Below are 17973 nucleotides of genomic sequence, written 5' to 3'. Positions count from 1 at the left end.
CCCTCTAAAGCAGGTAGTTTAGCAACCAAAACAGAAGGAAGATTAGGGCATGGTATGGACTGTAACCATGCACGTTGATCATACTGTTTTTGGTCATTAGAGCCCAATCTAGGGCAGTTTGCCAACTGCACCCATTTTCCTTTTTTACCTTCAAAGGTAAAAAAAGGCATTGAAGATCAAAAGTCTGGGTGTGGGACAAGCACAAAATGGCAATATTTGCATATAATGATGCTGAAAAAAGGTGAAAAAGTCATCATAGACTACTAGAACAAATTTCTTAAGACACTTTCTTTGTAAAGATAACTATAAAAGTGAAATTTCCCTTTTTCTGTTTTTCATACAATATGATCAAAGGACATAAGTGCCCGTAGTCTAAGAATCACCCGTAAATGCCAAAAACACTACTTGTCTGGTACCACAGAACATTCCTTTATTCCGCCATTACGTTCCAACACACACACACACAGCCGTGCTCCTCCAGAGAGAGAGAGAAAAAAAAACACATCTCACTGCCTCTCACGATAACTTCCTACACTTGGAAAAGTGTTAACAGTTACTTTTAGGAAATGATCAGTTACCTGCCTAGGTGTTTGGTAATGAAGTCCCAGGACAGTTCAGTGGTGGTGTAGTGGATACAGTGGATCCTCCCTGACCTGACCTTAAAGGTGAGCAAGGTCTGCAGTTCCTCGGGTGTTCATGTGAGATTCTTTGTCACTTCTTCGATAAAACCTGCAGTTCGGGGTATTTTTTTTTTTTTTAAACACCTCTTCAGAATCTCACCAAACTCCAGTTTTTGCACTTAAGAAATAATTCTTGAGTTTCATTTCAGTTTGGCTGTTTAGTTTAAGAGAGTGGCAATTATGTTACCACACAGGCCAAACTGTTTACCTTCAATAAAAAAAACTATTTCAAATTTACTTTCACATTATTGTGTGAATATTGTGCAACAAACCTACAAAAACTACATCACACAGTAATCTTGAGAACATTTACTGACTTCATTTATTTACAACATACATAATGTTTTAAAAGCAAGACAGAGCTGCTATAAATGGGGGAGGAAGGTGGGACAAAATATCCATGAATCACAAAAATATCCAGGGTGCCACCGATGGTCCTCATCCAGGATGAAGACCATACAGCAAAAGTATGAATTCACACTTTTTAATACAACTTAACACTGATCCTTGACATTTTAAAAAAGTGACAAGATGTCATATTTTGGTTCATTTCAGGAAATTCCTAAGCCTCATAAATAACAATTCTGACTGCCAGCTGTAACTCTGGCTCTTACAGACGAGCAGTGCAGTAGTGTCAGTGATGGTTCATGAAGGAATTCCAGTTCTCTTTGTTGTGAGTCCTCAGAGAAGCTGCACTCTGTCCCCAGAAACCGTATCTGTGGTAAGTCCATTCTGTAAAGCTGTCTGATAAATTTCCAGCGCCTGCTCCAGTAGCAAGTCTCCTCCTTCACTGGTCTCAATGATGGCAATGGTCTCCCCAAACTCATTACACATGATCATCGGCGTGCCCTGTGCCTGAGAGGGACAGACAGTGAAGTTATTTACAAAATCAGTTCACAGACAACATGACAGGTGTAGAATCCATCCAACCCTCTGGCTGAATTAAATAAAATAAAAAACTTCTATGGGAAATGTTTTGATATGAAGCTCAACTTGGCACTATGTGAGGCTTGCATTTGTCAGTTTCCATCACACTGTGCATTCTACTCCAAAAACTGATTCTGGTTCAAGGTCAAAACCAATGTGAGTTGACAGTTCAGTATATGGGTGATTCTTTAACTACGGGCACTACTGGCCTTGTAAATGTAATTTCCACCACACCATTGCCTTACAATATAAAGTGCCTTGAGGCAACCATTTGTTGTGATTTGGCGCTATATACATGTGCTCTGATGTCACTGTTTATCTCCATAGAAACTACCCAAACAATCTTTCATACAAACTGTTTAAAGGGACATTACAGTGTTGTGGTGGAAATTATGGCAATAGTGTGGGACAACTACATTTTGTTTAAAAAGATCACAACAGTTGTATGACATTGAATACCCCAATTATGTTTTGATTATTTTACTGATATTTTATTCAGAGATATTTTAAAACATTAGAAAAAAACATCTTTTTTTTACCATTCATTTTTATCATTGAAGATCAAAAGTCTGGGTGTGGGACAAGCGCAAAACGGCAATATTTGCATATACTGAGCTGAAAAAAGGTGAAAAAGTCATCATAGACTACTAGAACAAATTTCTTAATACACTTTCATTGTAAAGATAACTATAAAAGTGTGAAATGTCCCCTTTTTTCTGTTTTTCATACAATATGATCAAAGGACATAATAAGTGCCCATAGTCTAAGAATCACCCATATCAGCTTTTAGGTTCTGTCATTTTACACCTAGATGTGTTAAATAACAGCACCCAATTTTTCAGTGAGGAAAATTGGAATGTGACTGACTGGTGTTTCTTGTGTCCTATCTGTCAGGACAGACTGTTTAAACTCCTGTAGCTAATAATGTAGAAAACCCCTAAAATAAGGCTCAGTGACATAAACAGTACTTTTGCAGGGGAATCTATTTAAAAGAAAACCATTTAGGTGATTCAGAAATCAGTTCTGACCTGCTGAAGATCAGACGTTTGGATGTGGATTAGCTGAGGCTGTCCGTTAGCCAGTTCCGCTGCTGAAGCAACCTCAACAGCCATAGCAGTATTTGTCTCCATGGTGGCAGCTTCTTCATCCAGCTTCTGCTGTCTGGCGTGGGTCTTTTTGTGGTTCCTTAGATTAGAGAAGGTCTTGAAGGCTTTGCCACATTGTGGACATGCATGCGGCCTTTCACCTGTGTGGGTGCGACGGTGTTCAGACAGATGCATGCTCTGAACGAAACCCTTACCGCACACTTCACAATGGAACGGCCGTTCACCTGAATGTGTGCGAAGGTGCTCTCTCAGGTGTGTGTTTTGTCGAAAGCATTTACCACACACTTGGCAGGGAAAAGGACGCTCGCCGGTGTGGACTCGTTGGTGAAGTGCAACTCCAGAAGAAGAGACAAACAGCTTTCCGCAGACAGGGCATTGGTGGGCTTTAGGCCGCTTTACCAAGGTGCATCGCGGCCGCCCAGGTCCCACAGAAAAGTGGCTCAGTCTGTGAAGTCGCAGATTGGCAGGGGAATTTAGTTTTTTCCCACAAACGATACAATCTAAGCCCCCTCGTGCAATTCTGTCTGAAGCACTTGACTCTGTCTCTGCTGAGGTGGAAGGCTCCGATGTAAAATTTTTGACTGTCTCCACCTGCATGTGGACTTCTTTGCACTCGTCTTGCCCTGAATCAGCTTGTACCTGGTTGGGGTGCTCTGCTAGACAGTGTGCATCTCGTTTCCTCCTGGTTAGGAAGCCAGCTTCACAATGGGGACATGAAAAAGGGGCTGGAGCACCTGGGTGTTGGGTGTAGCGGTGTGCTGCTAGCTTGGCAGGCAAGCGAAAGGTAGCAGGGCAGTCGGGGCAATATAGTGTTGCAGCACCGGTGTGCAGCAGGGTGTGCTGGCGGAGGTTGGAGGACTGGGAGAAGGAGCGGTGGCAGACGTCACAATGATATGGGCGCACGCCTGAGTGGATGAGGTTGTGCCGCATCAGATTGGCTTGTGATGAGAAGGTCTTTCCACAGTCGCAACACTGGAAGGGTCGCTCGCCCGTGTGTGTGCGGATGTGGTTGCGTATGTGTATCTTCTTCTTAAAAGACTTGCTACATATCCCACAAACATAGGTGCGGTTGGTGACATGAGACTTCTGTCTATGGTGAAGTAGCTGCAGCTGTGAAGGAAATGTCTTGGAGCAAGAACAACAAGGGAAAGCCCCTTTATCCGGCGAGTCAGATGGAGCAGTTTCCGTTGAATTTAACAAAGGTGGAGTCGCTCCTACATCTGTGCCATTCATAGGAGCAGAGTTTGCAGCTACTGCATATTCAGAGGCATTCTCCAAATTGTTGGCATCACAGTTGGTGCTTTCATTTGAAACAGGTACCTCCATCTGTTGTTGGTTCTGCAATTCACTTTTTTCTGCATTGCTCTGGGTACTGGGTAATACATCTGATTCCATTTCTTCCAAGTCTTTGGGTACAAGAGGGGCCACCAGGTTGACTTTTGCCTTCTTCTCCCTTGCTCTCTGTACAATAGCCAGAGCAGATAGAGATGCTCTTCTTGGGACCGACAACTAAAGAAGACAACAGGATTGTGTCCAATTAAAACATTACAATTAATTTCTCAAACATTTATATACACTGAACAAAAATATAAATGCAACACTTTTGTTTTTGCTTCCATTTTTCATGAGCTGTACTCAAAGATCTAAAACATTTTCTACATACACAACAGACCTATTTCTCTCAAATATTGTTCACAATTCTGTCTAAATCTGCATTAGTGAGCACTTCTCCTTTGCTGAGATAATCCATCCCACCTCACAGGTGTGGCATATCAAGATGCTGATAACACAGCATGATTATTGCACAGGTGTGCCTTAGGCTGGCCACAATTAAAGGCCACTCTAAAATGTTCAGTTGAGCTGCCATGTGCCTTCTACTAAGGAGGGGCTTCCGTCTGGGGACTCTACCATACAGGCCTAATTGGTGGATTGCTGCAGAGATAGTTGTTCTTCTGGAAGGTTCTCCTCTCTCCACAGAGGAATGATGGAGCTCTGACAGAGTTACCATCTGGTTCTTGGATGCCTCCCTGACTAAAGGCCCCCTAACACGAGCATGTCTTTGATTCACGCACGTCATCGTCGTGATGATCCCACCCACTGTGATCCCCAGCTGGATGCCATTCTTTGTTCTACCAGCTGCCACGCACTCTGTGCTGGATGCTGTGTATATAAAATTATTATTTTGTGTCAGAATAATCATTTTCTCTGCAAATTGGCCGTTGAAAACAGCTGTAATCACTTCCTGAATCACAGAGGACAGCTTCAGCCGTTCACGCACGGACCTAACAAGCTGCAGAAAGCATTTTGAGCTGTCTAAAAAGGTAATTATTTGTCATGTTTACATTGTCATGGCTTGGTAAAACAGTTGTGTGTTCTTTCCTTCTTGTGTGCAGCTATTAATGTATGTTTATGAGTAACCGTAAATAAAAATGTCTACTTCCTAAATAAGTAATTGATATTTTTGTTAAACCCCCGATGTAGGCTGAAAGTCGACACTACAAACACATGTGGATTGTTTCATTTCAACTCTACAGTGGTGGTGGATCAGAGGGAACATCAGAAAAAACAAAACACTGTCTAAATACTTACGGGACCTGTTCAATTACAAAACACCGTAAGTTTACCACATTGCAATCGCAATTGTTACTGAAATAATCGCAATGATTTTCCCTTCAAATTGTTCAGGCCTGCTAGAAACTGAGGTCATGATGACCTTAAGGGAGCTACACTACCGTGGAGATAGGAGCAGTCTGGACTAAGTTCTGATGGCTGAGGTGGGTTCGACGATGGTAGAGGTACTTGGTCACATTGGTGAAGGCTTTGTTGCAGAACTCACACTTGTGCAGTGGATCTGCAGTGTGGGACTTCCTATAAGAAACAGAGGGAGAATAAATGACAATCAGCTCGTTAGTGTAAGTTACAATGAGTATTAATATAACAAATTGTTACTGTTAACGACAGCATTTCCCCAAAACAAGGCTGCTTGTACCTGTGTGTGACGAGCGTCATCTCAGTGGTGAAGCCTTGGCCGCAGTCCACACACAGGTACCTCACAACACCTGAGTGAGTGCGCATGTGCATGTGCAGTGAGGTTGCCTTTTTGAACACCTTTCCACAGTCTGGGCATTGATGCGTGCCCATTTCGTGCACTCGCTTGTGTGCAGAAAGCCGGTTAACGGAGGTGAACGTGCGGTTGCAGATGTCACACTCTTGAGGCCTCACCCAGACTGCCGTTTTTGGCTCTGCTCCTGGAAACCTAATGTCTTCCATCTTCTCGGCAGCCTCCTCCTTCCTCCGCACCTCCTCCAAGCCACTCATAACCCCTGCTTCTCCGCTCTCTTTGTCCTGGCCCAGGAAGTGCACTCCCTGGTGCTGGAGAAAGTCCTCCGGTGTCTGGAACAGAAGGGAGCACTCTGAACATTCGTAGGGGTGGATGACCACCATCTGCATTGGCAGCTGCTGCTTGGCGTTCTCCTGCTCATTGGAATCCGACCTTAATTCCAATGTTTGATAACCATTCTCCACAACTTCCATCTTTATAGAAGACCCTCGCCCCATAGTTGGCAGCAGACTAGGCAGTTTGGACTGTGGCTGAGTTGGAACAGTGGTGCTGTCAGCCAAGGCCTGAGCTGTCAGAATCTGCAGATGCATGGTGGCAGAGCCAGGACTCGGGGTCACAGGAGGAAGCAGGGAGGAGCGGCTGGGTGCAGCAGGTTTAGAGACACCTTGATGTTTCTTTGTGTGTTGGGCAAGTACCTGGAATAGACACAGTCAGGAACTACATGACCACAATTACTTCAAACCCTCCACCTCACTCTTTTATATCTCTGACGTACCTGTGCCAGTATCTCTCCAGCCTGCTGCTCACTCAGCACATAGTTCTGTAGATGGTGTAACCGTGCCACGGTGCCGTCAGGCTGCAGTACATACTCCTGTTACATAACATTTACACGTCATTTCACAGGTATCTCTGATGTTCAAAGCCACATAAGATGATAAGCCACACAATAGTGAAACAAATGAGAAAAAAAGAAGCAAATATGCACAAGTGCAAATTCAAGTCAACATTCAAGACGGCTCATAAGCTTTAATGTAAACTGCTATTTTTTTTTTTAAAGTTAAATGGACTGCATTTATATAGTGCTTTCATGGTCAAAAGCACTTTACAGTGATGCTTCACATTCACCCACTCACACACTGATGTCAGGGTGCTGACATGCAAGGCACGTAAGTACGTACCAGGAACAATTTGGGAATTAAGGACATTGTTCAAGGTCCTTAATCAAATCACAAGCCCAGTGCTGTGAACATCTGATGATCATGCACTTACCTCCCACCCCCCAAAACCTCCAAAAAAACAAAAAAAAACAAAAAAAAAAACAATATGCATTTATTCACCATATGCAATGTGGCGAGGACTTGGGAAACGCCTGATTTCTGATAATTACTGAGCAATTTTAAACTAGTAAAGATGCTGAAAGGGTTCATAAGTGCTGATTAATTCTATGTTGCAGATGTGACACATACATGTATGACTGGTGCATATAAAAACTACACAGATGCTGTCATTATCCTTAATGTTATGCTGCGTTTCACGATGCTTTACGAATATCATTTTCCCATCATTTGTAGCGCATTCCTGACATTCGTAAGATGACTTAACGCATCTGAATAGGGTTCTTAACAGCATGCATCAGTTTGTAACATTTGTGATATTCGTGAATGTTTTTGGCTGCCAAAAAAATCTTCCACAAATGTCAGAAATCACCCTTGATTCATGGAGTTCGCAACTGAGCGTGTCGATTCGTGGTGATTCGTAATAGAGCGTGACAACATTCATAGTGTATTCTTGGTGGTTCTTGGAGCCTATACTGTCAAACGTAGTTATGAATCTATATGAAAGCTGTCGAGAGCCCCTACGAATCACTGATTTCTCTCATATGCGCGCTCACAATTTATATAAACCCTGCTACACCACATTTCTTCAGTTCATTTTCGTTCCTGCAGTATGCCAAAGAAGCAAAGTCGCGCTCCAGACCAGGGCCTGCACCACATACTCCTCCTGCTGATGTGCAACATCGAGCCCAACTAAGCGTGCAATAACAAAATTTTTCTTTTTAATCTGGAGCGATGTGAACTGTTCAGCAGCTGATGGCAGAATAACTGTGGGGTGTGTGTGTGTGTGGCCAAATTTGCTCGATTCACAACATTCGTGACAAATTTGTGACAGAATGTGAATATTTGCAATGGTATGCAACAGCACGGGAAAATATTCATGACTTTGCATCATGATTCGCCAGTGATTTGTACCATTAATGTGTAAACCCAGCAGCATTAGACAAAATTTTAATGAAAGCCTTGAGACTGAAGGTTTCTTTGTACTTCACGCTTTCTCATCACTTTCACTCCTCCATGCAATGAGCCAAGGACATTTAGTAGAACTACTATTTATTCCCAGTAGATGCAACCCACCTCACTGCAATAACTCCATTTACATGACACACACAGAAGAACAAATCTTGCGGTGGCAAGATTTGTTCTCTTCAACTTTAACCTCCAGTTGGTGTGGGCAGCAAAATTACCTCCTTCTCATGTAACTCACCTTCTTAAATACACTTTCAAATGAAAGCATTTTATCGTAAAAACATCAGTAACAGTACAGCAAATATTTTTGCTGTGAAAGTTACACTACATTATTCTGCACGACACTTTATAATTTGACATCTTAGTTGACGTTAAATAAAATACGTAATTTATGAAAGCGACGTAATCATGACAAAGCCAGAACACACAAAACAGACATCCCACGTAAGGACATATTCTAATTTCCAAATTGGAACACGATGGTTTGTTATTCTTAATATCTTAATAATACACCATTCAATTAAACACGACTCACTTATCTCAGTAATGTGTTCGTGTGTGTCGCAGTTCGGGTGTCATACCGCAGACTCCTGGTTACTGTGTGTGCTGCTTCTGCTGTGGGTCCGCCGGTGCTCCAACCACGTCTCAGGTGAGTGAAATAGAGCCAAACAGTCAAGACACTGGTACTGGACTGGACCTGATTCCTGAGCCTCTGACCCGGTTTCCTCTGTCTCCAGAGCTTTACATAGTTCTGTGGAATAATCATACACATTTAACTAAGCGCTGTTTATTCTTCAGGTATAATATCATCATAGATTGAATTCTATATAATATATATTGGCTATTATAAAGCTCATGGGTCAAAATGCTTGGGACGAAGGCGAGGGCGGTCGCATCTCCTCTATCTCTGCTCCAACCTTCAAAGTCCCTACTTCACCAGGCTGTGAATTCTTCAAACTATATTGGATTAACCATGGAATTGATCAGCTGGTCTCTGAACGCTATTGACACCATTTTTTCTACAAGAAGATCAGGGCCAGGGGACCCTGCGTGCCCGGATGGAACTTATCCTGCGGGCTATGTTCTCAACGCCTGGGAGATGTGGCGTGTCGCATGCTTTGCGCCATTCTCTGTGGAGGACACAGAGGATTTATTCATATTTGGTTTCACAGTAGGAGGGCTGATACTTACTGGCTTATGTGCTGCCCTGACCTACCGGAAAATTGGCAAGACGGCTGCCGCCAAAACCACGACCCCTCCCTTATCCGTCATGATTAATGAGTTGGGCAAGGCGATGCATTCTCAGACTGCGTTAACCCTTGAACTCAGATGCAAATTGGATAACATCTCGGAGCAAATGTGCACCTTGCAGGAGAAGGTGAAGATTTCAGAGGCTGGGGAATTTTCATAATTTGGGATCTGGTTTGTTCATGTGAAGCTGAAAAAGTGTTTTTCACTGCTCAACCACAAACACAACAGGCTTATCAGCCTTTGAAGGACAAAATGCCTCATTGTTTTCCTCCAGAAGAATCTCTATGGCCTTGGGGAAAATTGGCTACCTCCTTATCTCTCTAACTCCAGTACAAGGACAGTAACTGACTCACACATGGACAAAGACTGAAGCATGCTCCCCCCCCCCCCACCACCTCACCTTCCAGCCCCATCACACACCCCATCCCGGCTACCGCTCAAGCCACTCCTTCTCCCCTCCGGGGGCTGCGCAGTTTTAGCTGCGGCATGTCCCCGTTCCCCCCAGGCTGATGGCGGCGCGACTACTGTTGCAGCGGCTACCACACACTCACAGCCTCAATTTGGACAGCGGACTGTTTCAAGTTTAGTGCACATAAACAATGTCAAATGTATATGTGTTGTCTTAATTCTGATGTGTGCCATTATTACGGTAAACAAGTAATAATTGTTGATTAATTGCTGTATCTTGTCTGTGGCAATTTGAGTGTGGACATAATCTCGTTGTTGTTGCACTTGTGATGACAATGACAATAAAGCTCATCCATCCAAAAGTGTCCCTCAGTCCCCAAGTGATGCTGAACCATAATTTTGTTGAGATGTAGAAGCTGTATTACAGCTGTTACAACCAATAAAATATCAATACCCCTCACTCAGTCTTGTGTCTGTAAAGCACATAAACAACTCAGTGAAAATCTAAGAATGAGAATATCTGACTTTTAAAATTGCTGATCTGAGCATTAAAGATGGCAAATGTGTGTGAATATATGAAAACAAAATTGCTAAATTGTATCATTTAAGCAGCTCCAACACCTGACCCAATTTGGGCAGCCCTGGTTTGGACAATTTCACATGGTGAACAGTAAATAAGCCACTGTCCATCTGTCACCACAAAACCATAAGGTTCACATTAATGAATCACAAAAAAAAAAACAAAAAAAAAAAAACAGAAAATAACACTGTGATAACAATTTGCATTTCTTAACGATTCATGTAAGTGAAGTACAAGACAAAATCATAGACTTCTCTTCTATCCTGATAAATTTGTGGCCCCAATAATTCTGACCAGGACTGCATTTCTAAGAACAGTAACATTTTCACAGTGGATTTGTTCATAAGCTGCCCCAAGAACTTTAAACCTGTAACATAATTCATTAGACAACTTTGGATGCTGTAGCTCCTCTGAAAAAGAGAGCCTTAAATCAGAAGTGCCTGACTCCATGGTATAACTCACAAACTTGCAGCTTAAAGCAGATAACCCGTAAGTTGGAGAGGAAATGGCATCTCACTAATTTAGAAGATCTTCACTTAGCCTGGAAAAAGTCTGTTGCTCTATAAAAAAGCCCTCCGTAAAGCTAGGACATCTTACTACTCATCACTAATTGAAGAAAATAAGAACAACCCCAGGTTTCTTTTCAGCACTGTAGCCATCCCAAAGACATATCGTTCTCTTTGGCTGCTTTCAGTGATGCCGGTATTTGGTTAGACTCTTTCTCTCCGATTGTTCTGTCTGAGTTATTTTCATTAGTTACTTCCTCCAAACCATCAACATGTCTATTAGACCTCATTCCTACCAGGCTGCTCAAGGAAGCCCTACCATTAATTAATGCTTCGATCTTAAATATGATCAATCTGTCTTTATTAGTTGGCTATGTACCACAGGCTTTTAAGGTGGCAGTAATTAAACCATTACTTAAAAAGCCATCACTTGACCCAGCTATCTTAGCTAATTATAGGCCAATCTCCAACCTTCCTTTTCTCTCAAAAATTCTTGAAAGGGTAGTTGTAAAACAGCTAACTGATCATCTGCAGAGGAATGGTCTATTTGAAGAGTTTCAGTCAGGGTTTATCAATCAATTTTAATCAATTTTATTTATATAGCACCAAATCACAACAAACAGTTGCCCCAAGGCGCTTTATATTGTAAGGCAAGGCCATACAATAATTACATAAAAAACCCCAACGGTCAAAACGACCCCCTGTGAGCAAGCACTTGGCGACAGTGGGAAGGAAAAACTCCCTTTTAACAGGAAGAAACCTCCAGCAGAACCAGGCTCAGGGAGGGGCAGTCTTCTGCTGGGACTGGTTGGGGCTGAGGGAGAGAACCAGGAAAAAGACATACTGTGGAGGGGAGCAGAGATCAATCACTAATGATTAAATGCAGAGTGGTACATACAGAGCAAAAAGAGAAAGAAACACTCAGTGCATCATGGGAACCCCCCAGCAGTCTAAGTCTATAGCAGCATAACTAAGGGATGGTTCAGGGTCACCTGATCCAGCCCTAACTATAAGCTTTAGCAAAAAGGAAAGTTTTAAGCCTAATCTTAAAAGTAGAGAGGGTGTCTTTAGAATTCATCATAGTACAGAAACAGAATTAGTGAAGGTTACAAATGATCTTCTTATGGCTTCAGACAGTGGACTCATCTCTGTGCTTGTTCTGTTAGAAACCTCAGTGCTGCTTTTGATACTGTTGACCATAAAATTGTATTACAGAGATTAGAGCATGCCATAGGTATTAAAGGCACTGCGCTGCGGTGGTTTGAATCATATTTATCTAATAGATTACAATTTGTTCATGTAAATGGGGAATCTTCTTCACAGACTAAGGTTAATTATGGAGTTCCACAAGGTTCTGTGCTAGGACCAATTTTATTCACTTTATACATGCTTCCCTTAGGCAGTATTATTAGACAGCATTGCTTAAATTTTCATTGTTACGCAGATGATACTCAGCTTTATCTATCCATGAAGCCAGAGGACACACACCAATTAGCTAAACTACAGGATTGTCTTACAGACATAAATACATGGATGATCTCTAATTTCCTGCTTTTAAACTCAGATAAAACTGAAGTTATTGTACTTGGCCCCACAAATCTTAGAAACATGGTGTCTAACCAGATCCTTACTCTGGATGGCATTACCCTGACCTCTAGTAATACTGTGAGAAATCTTGGAGTCATTTTTGATCAGGATATGTCATTCAAAGCGCATATTAAACAAATATGTAGGACTGCTTTTTTTTGCATTTGCGCAATATCTCTAAAATTAGAAAGGTCTTGTCTCAGAGTGATGCTGAAAAACTAATTCATGCATTTATTTCCTCTAGGCTGGACTACTGTAATTCATTATTATCAGGTTGTCCTAAAAGTTCCCTGAAAAGCCTTCAGTTAATTCAAAATGCTGCAGCTAGAGTACTGACAGGGACTAGAAGGAGAGAGCATATCTCACCCATATTGGCCTCTCTTCATTGGCTTCCTGTTAATTCTAGAATAGAATTTAAAATTCTTCTCCTTACTTATAAGGTTTTGAATAATCAGGTCCCATATTATCTTAGGGACCTCATAGTACCATCACCCCAATAGAGCGCTTCGCTCTCAGACTGCAGGCTTACTTGTAGTTCCTAGGGTTTGTAAGAGTAGAATGGGAGGCAGAGCCTTCAGCTTTCAGGCTCCTCTCCTCTGGAACCAGCTCCCAATTCGGATCAGGGAGATAGACACCCTCTCTACTTTTAAGATTAGGCTTAAAACTTTCCTTTTTGCTAAAGCTTATAGTTGGGGCTGCATCAGGTGACCTTGAACCATCCCTTAGTTATGCTGCTATAGACTTAGACTGCTGGGGGGTTCCCATGATGCACTGAGTGTTTCTTTCTCTTTTTGCTCTGTATGCCCACGATGCATTTAATCATTAGTGATTGATCTCTGCTCCCCTCCACAGCATGTCTTTTTCCTGGTTCTCTCCCTCAGCCCTAACCAGTCCCAGCAGAAGACTGCCCCTCCCTGAGCCTGGTTCTGCTGGAGGTTTCTTCCTGTTAAAAGGGAGTTTTTCCTTCCCACTGTCGCCAAGTGCTTGCTCACAGGGGGTCGTTTTGACAGTTGGGGTTTTTCCGTAATTATTGTATGGCTTTGCCTTACAATATGAAGCGCCTTGGGGCAATTGTTTGTTGTGATTTGGTGCTATATAAATGAAATTGATTTGATTTGATTAGAATGGTCAGTTTGGAAACAAACTGAACAAATTCCCATATATGCACCACAGGAACAGAGTAATATATAATCATTACACTATTTCTGTGCTGTGCACTCTGCACAAGCTTGACTATCCAAATTATCCACAGTTCTCATCTTTTCAAGCTCAGCTCCACAGATTTTTCCTGCGTCAAAGGCAAAGTAAATACTGGAACTGCTTGACTCCATGTGTGTATATCGCAATAAAACCTTTGTAAATCAAGACAGAAGTATTTACACAAGATTACCTCACAAAGAACTCAGACAAATTTAACGTTGGGCTTAAAGGTGCAGGTTAGTGTAAGTACTGCACTTGTTTTTGCTGCTGAATGGATGGTATACTTAAAAAAAAAAAAAAAAAAAAAAAAACACACACACACCAACATGATTATGTCCATTTAAATGATTTGTACATCCACAAACAGAACAGCTGGTGTGAACCATTTTCAGACCCTGTTTTCACCAAAAACTGCATTGCCAACATCTTGCTAGGTTGCTGTTTACACCAGTTTGACTCCAAAGATTGCATTATGCAAGAAACACTATGAGTGTAATTATGAGGAAAACTGAATACTATCTATACCTTCTTCTGCATTGACTCTGGGTGGGAAAAACACTTCTCTCACCTTGTTCTGCCACCTCCAACCCCTCTTCTGTCATATGCATCTCCTGATGCTGCAGCAGCTCCTCTGGATTCATGAGGAGGGACCCACATTCCAGACACTGGTACTGCTGGTTCTGCCCCGACTCTGGGAGACTTTCGATAGCCATGGCCTCTGCTGTCTCATCGTCTCCCTCTTGGCCAGTGTGGATCTGCTGGTGGACCAGAACATCTTCTAGGGTATTGAAGAGCTGGCGGCACTCACTGCACATGTACTGGTACTCCACAAAAACACCTTCTGCTTCCTCTTGCTGTTCAGCCATGCTAATACCACTGTGTGTCAGTTTGTGGACTTATTCTGGAAAGACCTGTATCATGACAGAATTGAATTCGCTGGTTTGAATGTTGTGATAGATGTCAAGGTGGTGACAAACTGACACGACACTAAGCGTCCAATGAAGGTCACTTTTTTATCATCCAGGACAAAAGCACATCTGTAAGACAGAAAGTGAACATGTTACAAGGGACTAAAATTGTAGCCAGTGGACATTTTTAAGACTCAGCAATAGAGCACAAGTATAATTTGTGGAAATTTGCCAAGATTAGAGTGGACTTATCCATGGGGATTGAGACAGAGATGGGCCAATCCAGTTTTTTTTTCAGTTCCAATCCAATTCAATAAACAACTGATTCAGATTACAACATAACAGCTTTTGCTGAACTTGTTAAACCATATGGGTCTTCTCATGCTTTGCATTCACAGGATGTGAGCTCTCGCTGTGTTCCAGAGTTCCTACAAGATAAGATAGATTTAAGACTTTTTAAGTCTTTTTTTTAATGCCAGTCGGAGCAGTTTTTGTTTTTGTGAAATAATTTTGGTTCTGTGTGCAAAGTAAAATAATGCAAACCTCCATAATAAAACTGGGATGTTTAGAAATGCTGTGTTGAAAATTCCTTCATCTGTTAAAAAAGCACTTGGGAAGATTTTGAAGAAAACATTAAATTTCATAGGAGGGCTAATATTTTTGTCCTCATCTGTAAAGCAGTGATTCATGATGGATTTAATCATTCATTTGTGTTGAAAACTATATCATCTTCAGTGTGATGCGAACTGCTGATGTCAGCATGCCCAAATGGCTCAGTGAGGATTTTATTAGTAATATCTGTAATAATATGACAGACAGACAGATATGTTACACAAGCTTGTTTCCATATGCTGGGTAATTTGCCTGTATCTAAAGATGGTCTCAAAACACAATATAAAGGAAAATATATTTGATTGGCTGTTGGATGTACCATATTTTCCGACACTGCGGAGTTGACGTCACATTGTACTACTAAGTAATTTACCAGTTCATGCCATGATAACTGGCTCTATGGCCTCATCCAACCTTTCTGCAGTGACTGAATGTATTCTTGCCCTTCATGATAAGGCTTCATTTTCACTTGTAAACATTCACTAAAAGCTCCCAGAGTTGTTAAAGGAAGAAAATCCATCATAATGCTCATTAAACCAGATTTAATGTTGGTTGAAGTGGCGAATGTGAGATAAGGCCATTTAACAAGCAGACAACAATTTACTTTACTGAAAGGCACAGCAGTCTTATTGTTTTGTACGGTGTTATATTACAGCAGGAAGCTTAACTCTGATGTTGATTTTATATATATATATATATATATATATATATATATATATATATGTATATATATGTATATGTGTGTGTGTTAAACAAAATAAACTCCAATAATAAAATAATAAATTCCAATAGTAAAAAGTACACTACAACAACACACAAAAATTCCAAATTAAGACGCTGATAATACAGAAATAAAGGTGTGACTTATACCGCACTTTATCAGCACCCACAGTCTTACTTGGATTGTATATTACAAGAAACTGTCCCACTGCCTTCAGGTGTGAAGAACACATTTTTAATACATCTATTGCACACTATCCCAGTAATAAGCAAAATGGACAAAATCATTGAGCCACACTGCTTTAAAAAAAAGAAAAGAAAAAGCATTTGACTCCACAGCCATTTCAAAATCATTTTTACAATCCACACCATTACCAAGTTTCAGTTTCTCACTGTTGTTTCAGACTTGGATTTTTACTTTTTCTTTTTAACAACTTTCTTTAATATTCACTCACTCCTAATTTCTCTTATTTTCCTTAAAATCTCATTCATTCTATTAACATATTCAAAAATCTGACAATGCGATCTTGTCTCAGGAAATCTTTCCTACACAAAATACTTCCTTTGACATTTTTTTAATTAATCCATTAAACCAGGGTGGATTGATTCGTTTACCACTGGTTATCTTAACCAAGGGTACACACTCCTCGCTGCTCTTGACAAATGAGTCTGGAAGTTATCCCACACCTCATTAACATCCTGTGTGCAGTGAAAACAATAATCCAGTTGGGTCTAACGATTCACGGCTTTTGAAATAATGAGCCTTTCTTCTTATGATAAAGAGAAATCACACTGGAGCCACATCAAAACCTAAACAAGTCCTTGATTCAAGAACTAGGACCTCAACAAGTCTCATTAAAATCCACACATCTTTTTGAGATATCCTGCAAAACAAATAAACGCTGGTCAAAACACACCTTCCTGGTAGATATTCATGTGTTTATAGTGCAATACATTGTCTAAACATTGCAATCTTTCCTGATAGCGAAATGAAGGCCTTCTGTTACGGTGCGACTTCACTTCCACCCCACAGTAGCGAACAAAACAAGCCCGATGTTGCACACATATATTTCATAGCTTTGTGACATGAGGTGTGAGTGTGGTGGCAGATGGGGAGCTGTTGGCGGCGCTCCCTCTGACCTGTTCGTCGGCACCGCGGTTTCCTGAAGGCGGTCGCCTGGTTCGTCGGGCGGTCGTCAGGCGGCGCTACCCACTTTTCGCCGAAGCTTTTTCCACTGTCACGGCGGGCCCTTTTTTCCCCACTATACCTCTCATTTACTCAAGTTCGACAAGCCTCCGAATAGTGTATTCCTTAGACATCATCCACTCCGATGGCTGTCAGTCTTCTATCACCATAGCTGGTCACAGAATGTTAAAAGTCTAACGTTTCTGTAGGAAATTCTATCTCAAAGTATGAAATGAAACGTTTACCAGCCATCGGCCGCCATTCTTGGAACACAAAATCCCGCCCCAAAGAGGTAGTTGTCAGCATTTTGCAAGATATGATTGGACAGGCTGAATGTCCATCATAAATGTGCGTTATACTTCTGGTCTTTGTAGTTTGTTTTTTTTTTTTTTTTTTTTTTTGCGGTTGTGTTTACAAGTTTTTATTTTCTTTCTTTTCTCCTATTATGTGAAATTGCTTGTTGTTTTTTTGTTTTTCTAGTGAGCTGTTGTTTTACTGCATAAAATTTGCATGGTTGGTTGGTTGGTCCCCAGTATGCAACGGTAACCGGGCAATTCATAGACAAAAAAAAAAAAAAAAAAAAACGACCATTCATAGACACAAAATTCATAGCCAAAAATAAAGACCATTCATAGACACCAAAATTCTCTCTCTCTCTCTCACGCACACACACACATCTTCAAGTGCTTCGTCCAATTAAGGGTCGCGGGGGGGCTGGAGCCTTTCCCAGCAGTCGTAGAGCTGCTGGGACGCCAGTCTGTCACAGGGCCACAAACAAACACATTCAGACCGACTCGCAAACCTACGGACAATTTAAAGATTCCAATCCACCTAACCCGCATGTCCTTGGATGTGGGAGGAAACCCACGCAAACATGGGGAGAACATGCAAACTCCACACAGAAAGGCCACAGGTGGGAATTGAACCCATGACCTTCT

The 17973-nt window shown here is 41.6% G+C and overlaps 1 protein-coding gene across 1 annotated transcript; it reads right to left on the bottom strand.

Moving 5' to 3' along the window:
• Positions 1-979: 979 nt before the first annotated feature.
• Positions 980-17327, bottom strand: znf526 (zinc finger protein 526). Its single transcript, XM_034174420.1, has 8 exons — positions 16990-17327; positions 14178-14646; positions 8659-8828; positions 6550-6645; positions 5703-6469; positions 5446-5581; positions 2636-4222; positions 980-1535 (listed from the first exon to the last, which is right to left on the bottom strand). The coding sequence occupies exons 2-8, from the start codon at positions 14473-14475 to the stop codon at positions 1362-1364; spliced, it is 3228 nt and encodes a 1075-aa protein (XP_034030311.1). The 5' UTR covers positions 14476-14646; positions 16990-17327; the 3' UTR covers positions 980-1361.
• Positions 17328-17973: the final 646 nt, after the last annotated feature.

The sequence above is a fragment of the Thalassophryne amazonica genome, chromosome 7 (genome assembly GCF_902500255.1).
Source record: "Thalassophryne amazonica chromosome 7, fThaAma1.1, whole genome shotgun sequence".
Taxonomy (NCBI): Eukaryota; Metazoa; Chordata; class Actinopteri; order Batrachoidiformes; family Batrachoididae; genus Thalassophryne; species Thalassophryne amazonica.
The sequence above is the reverse complement of the archived record's forward strand: the minus strand, read 5'-3'. Positions and strand labels throughout refer to the sequence as shown.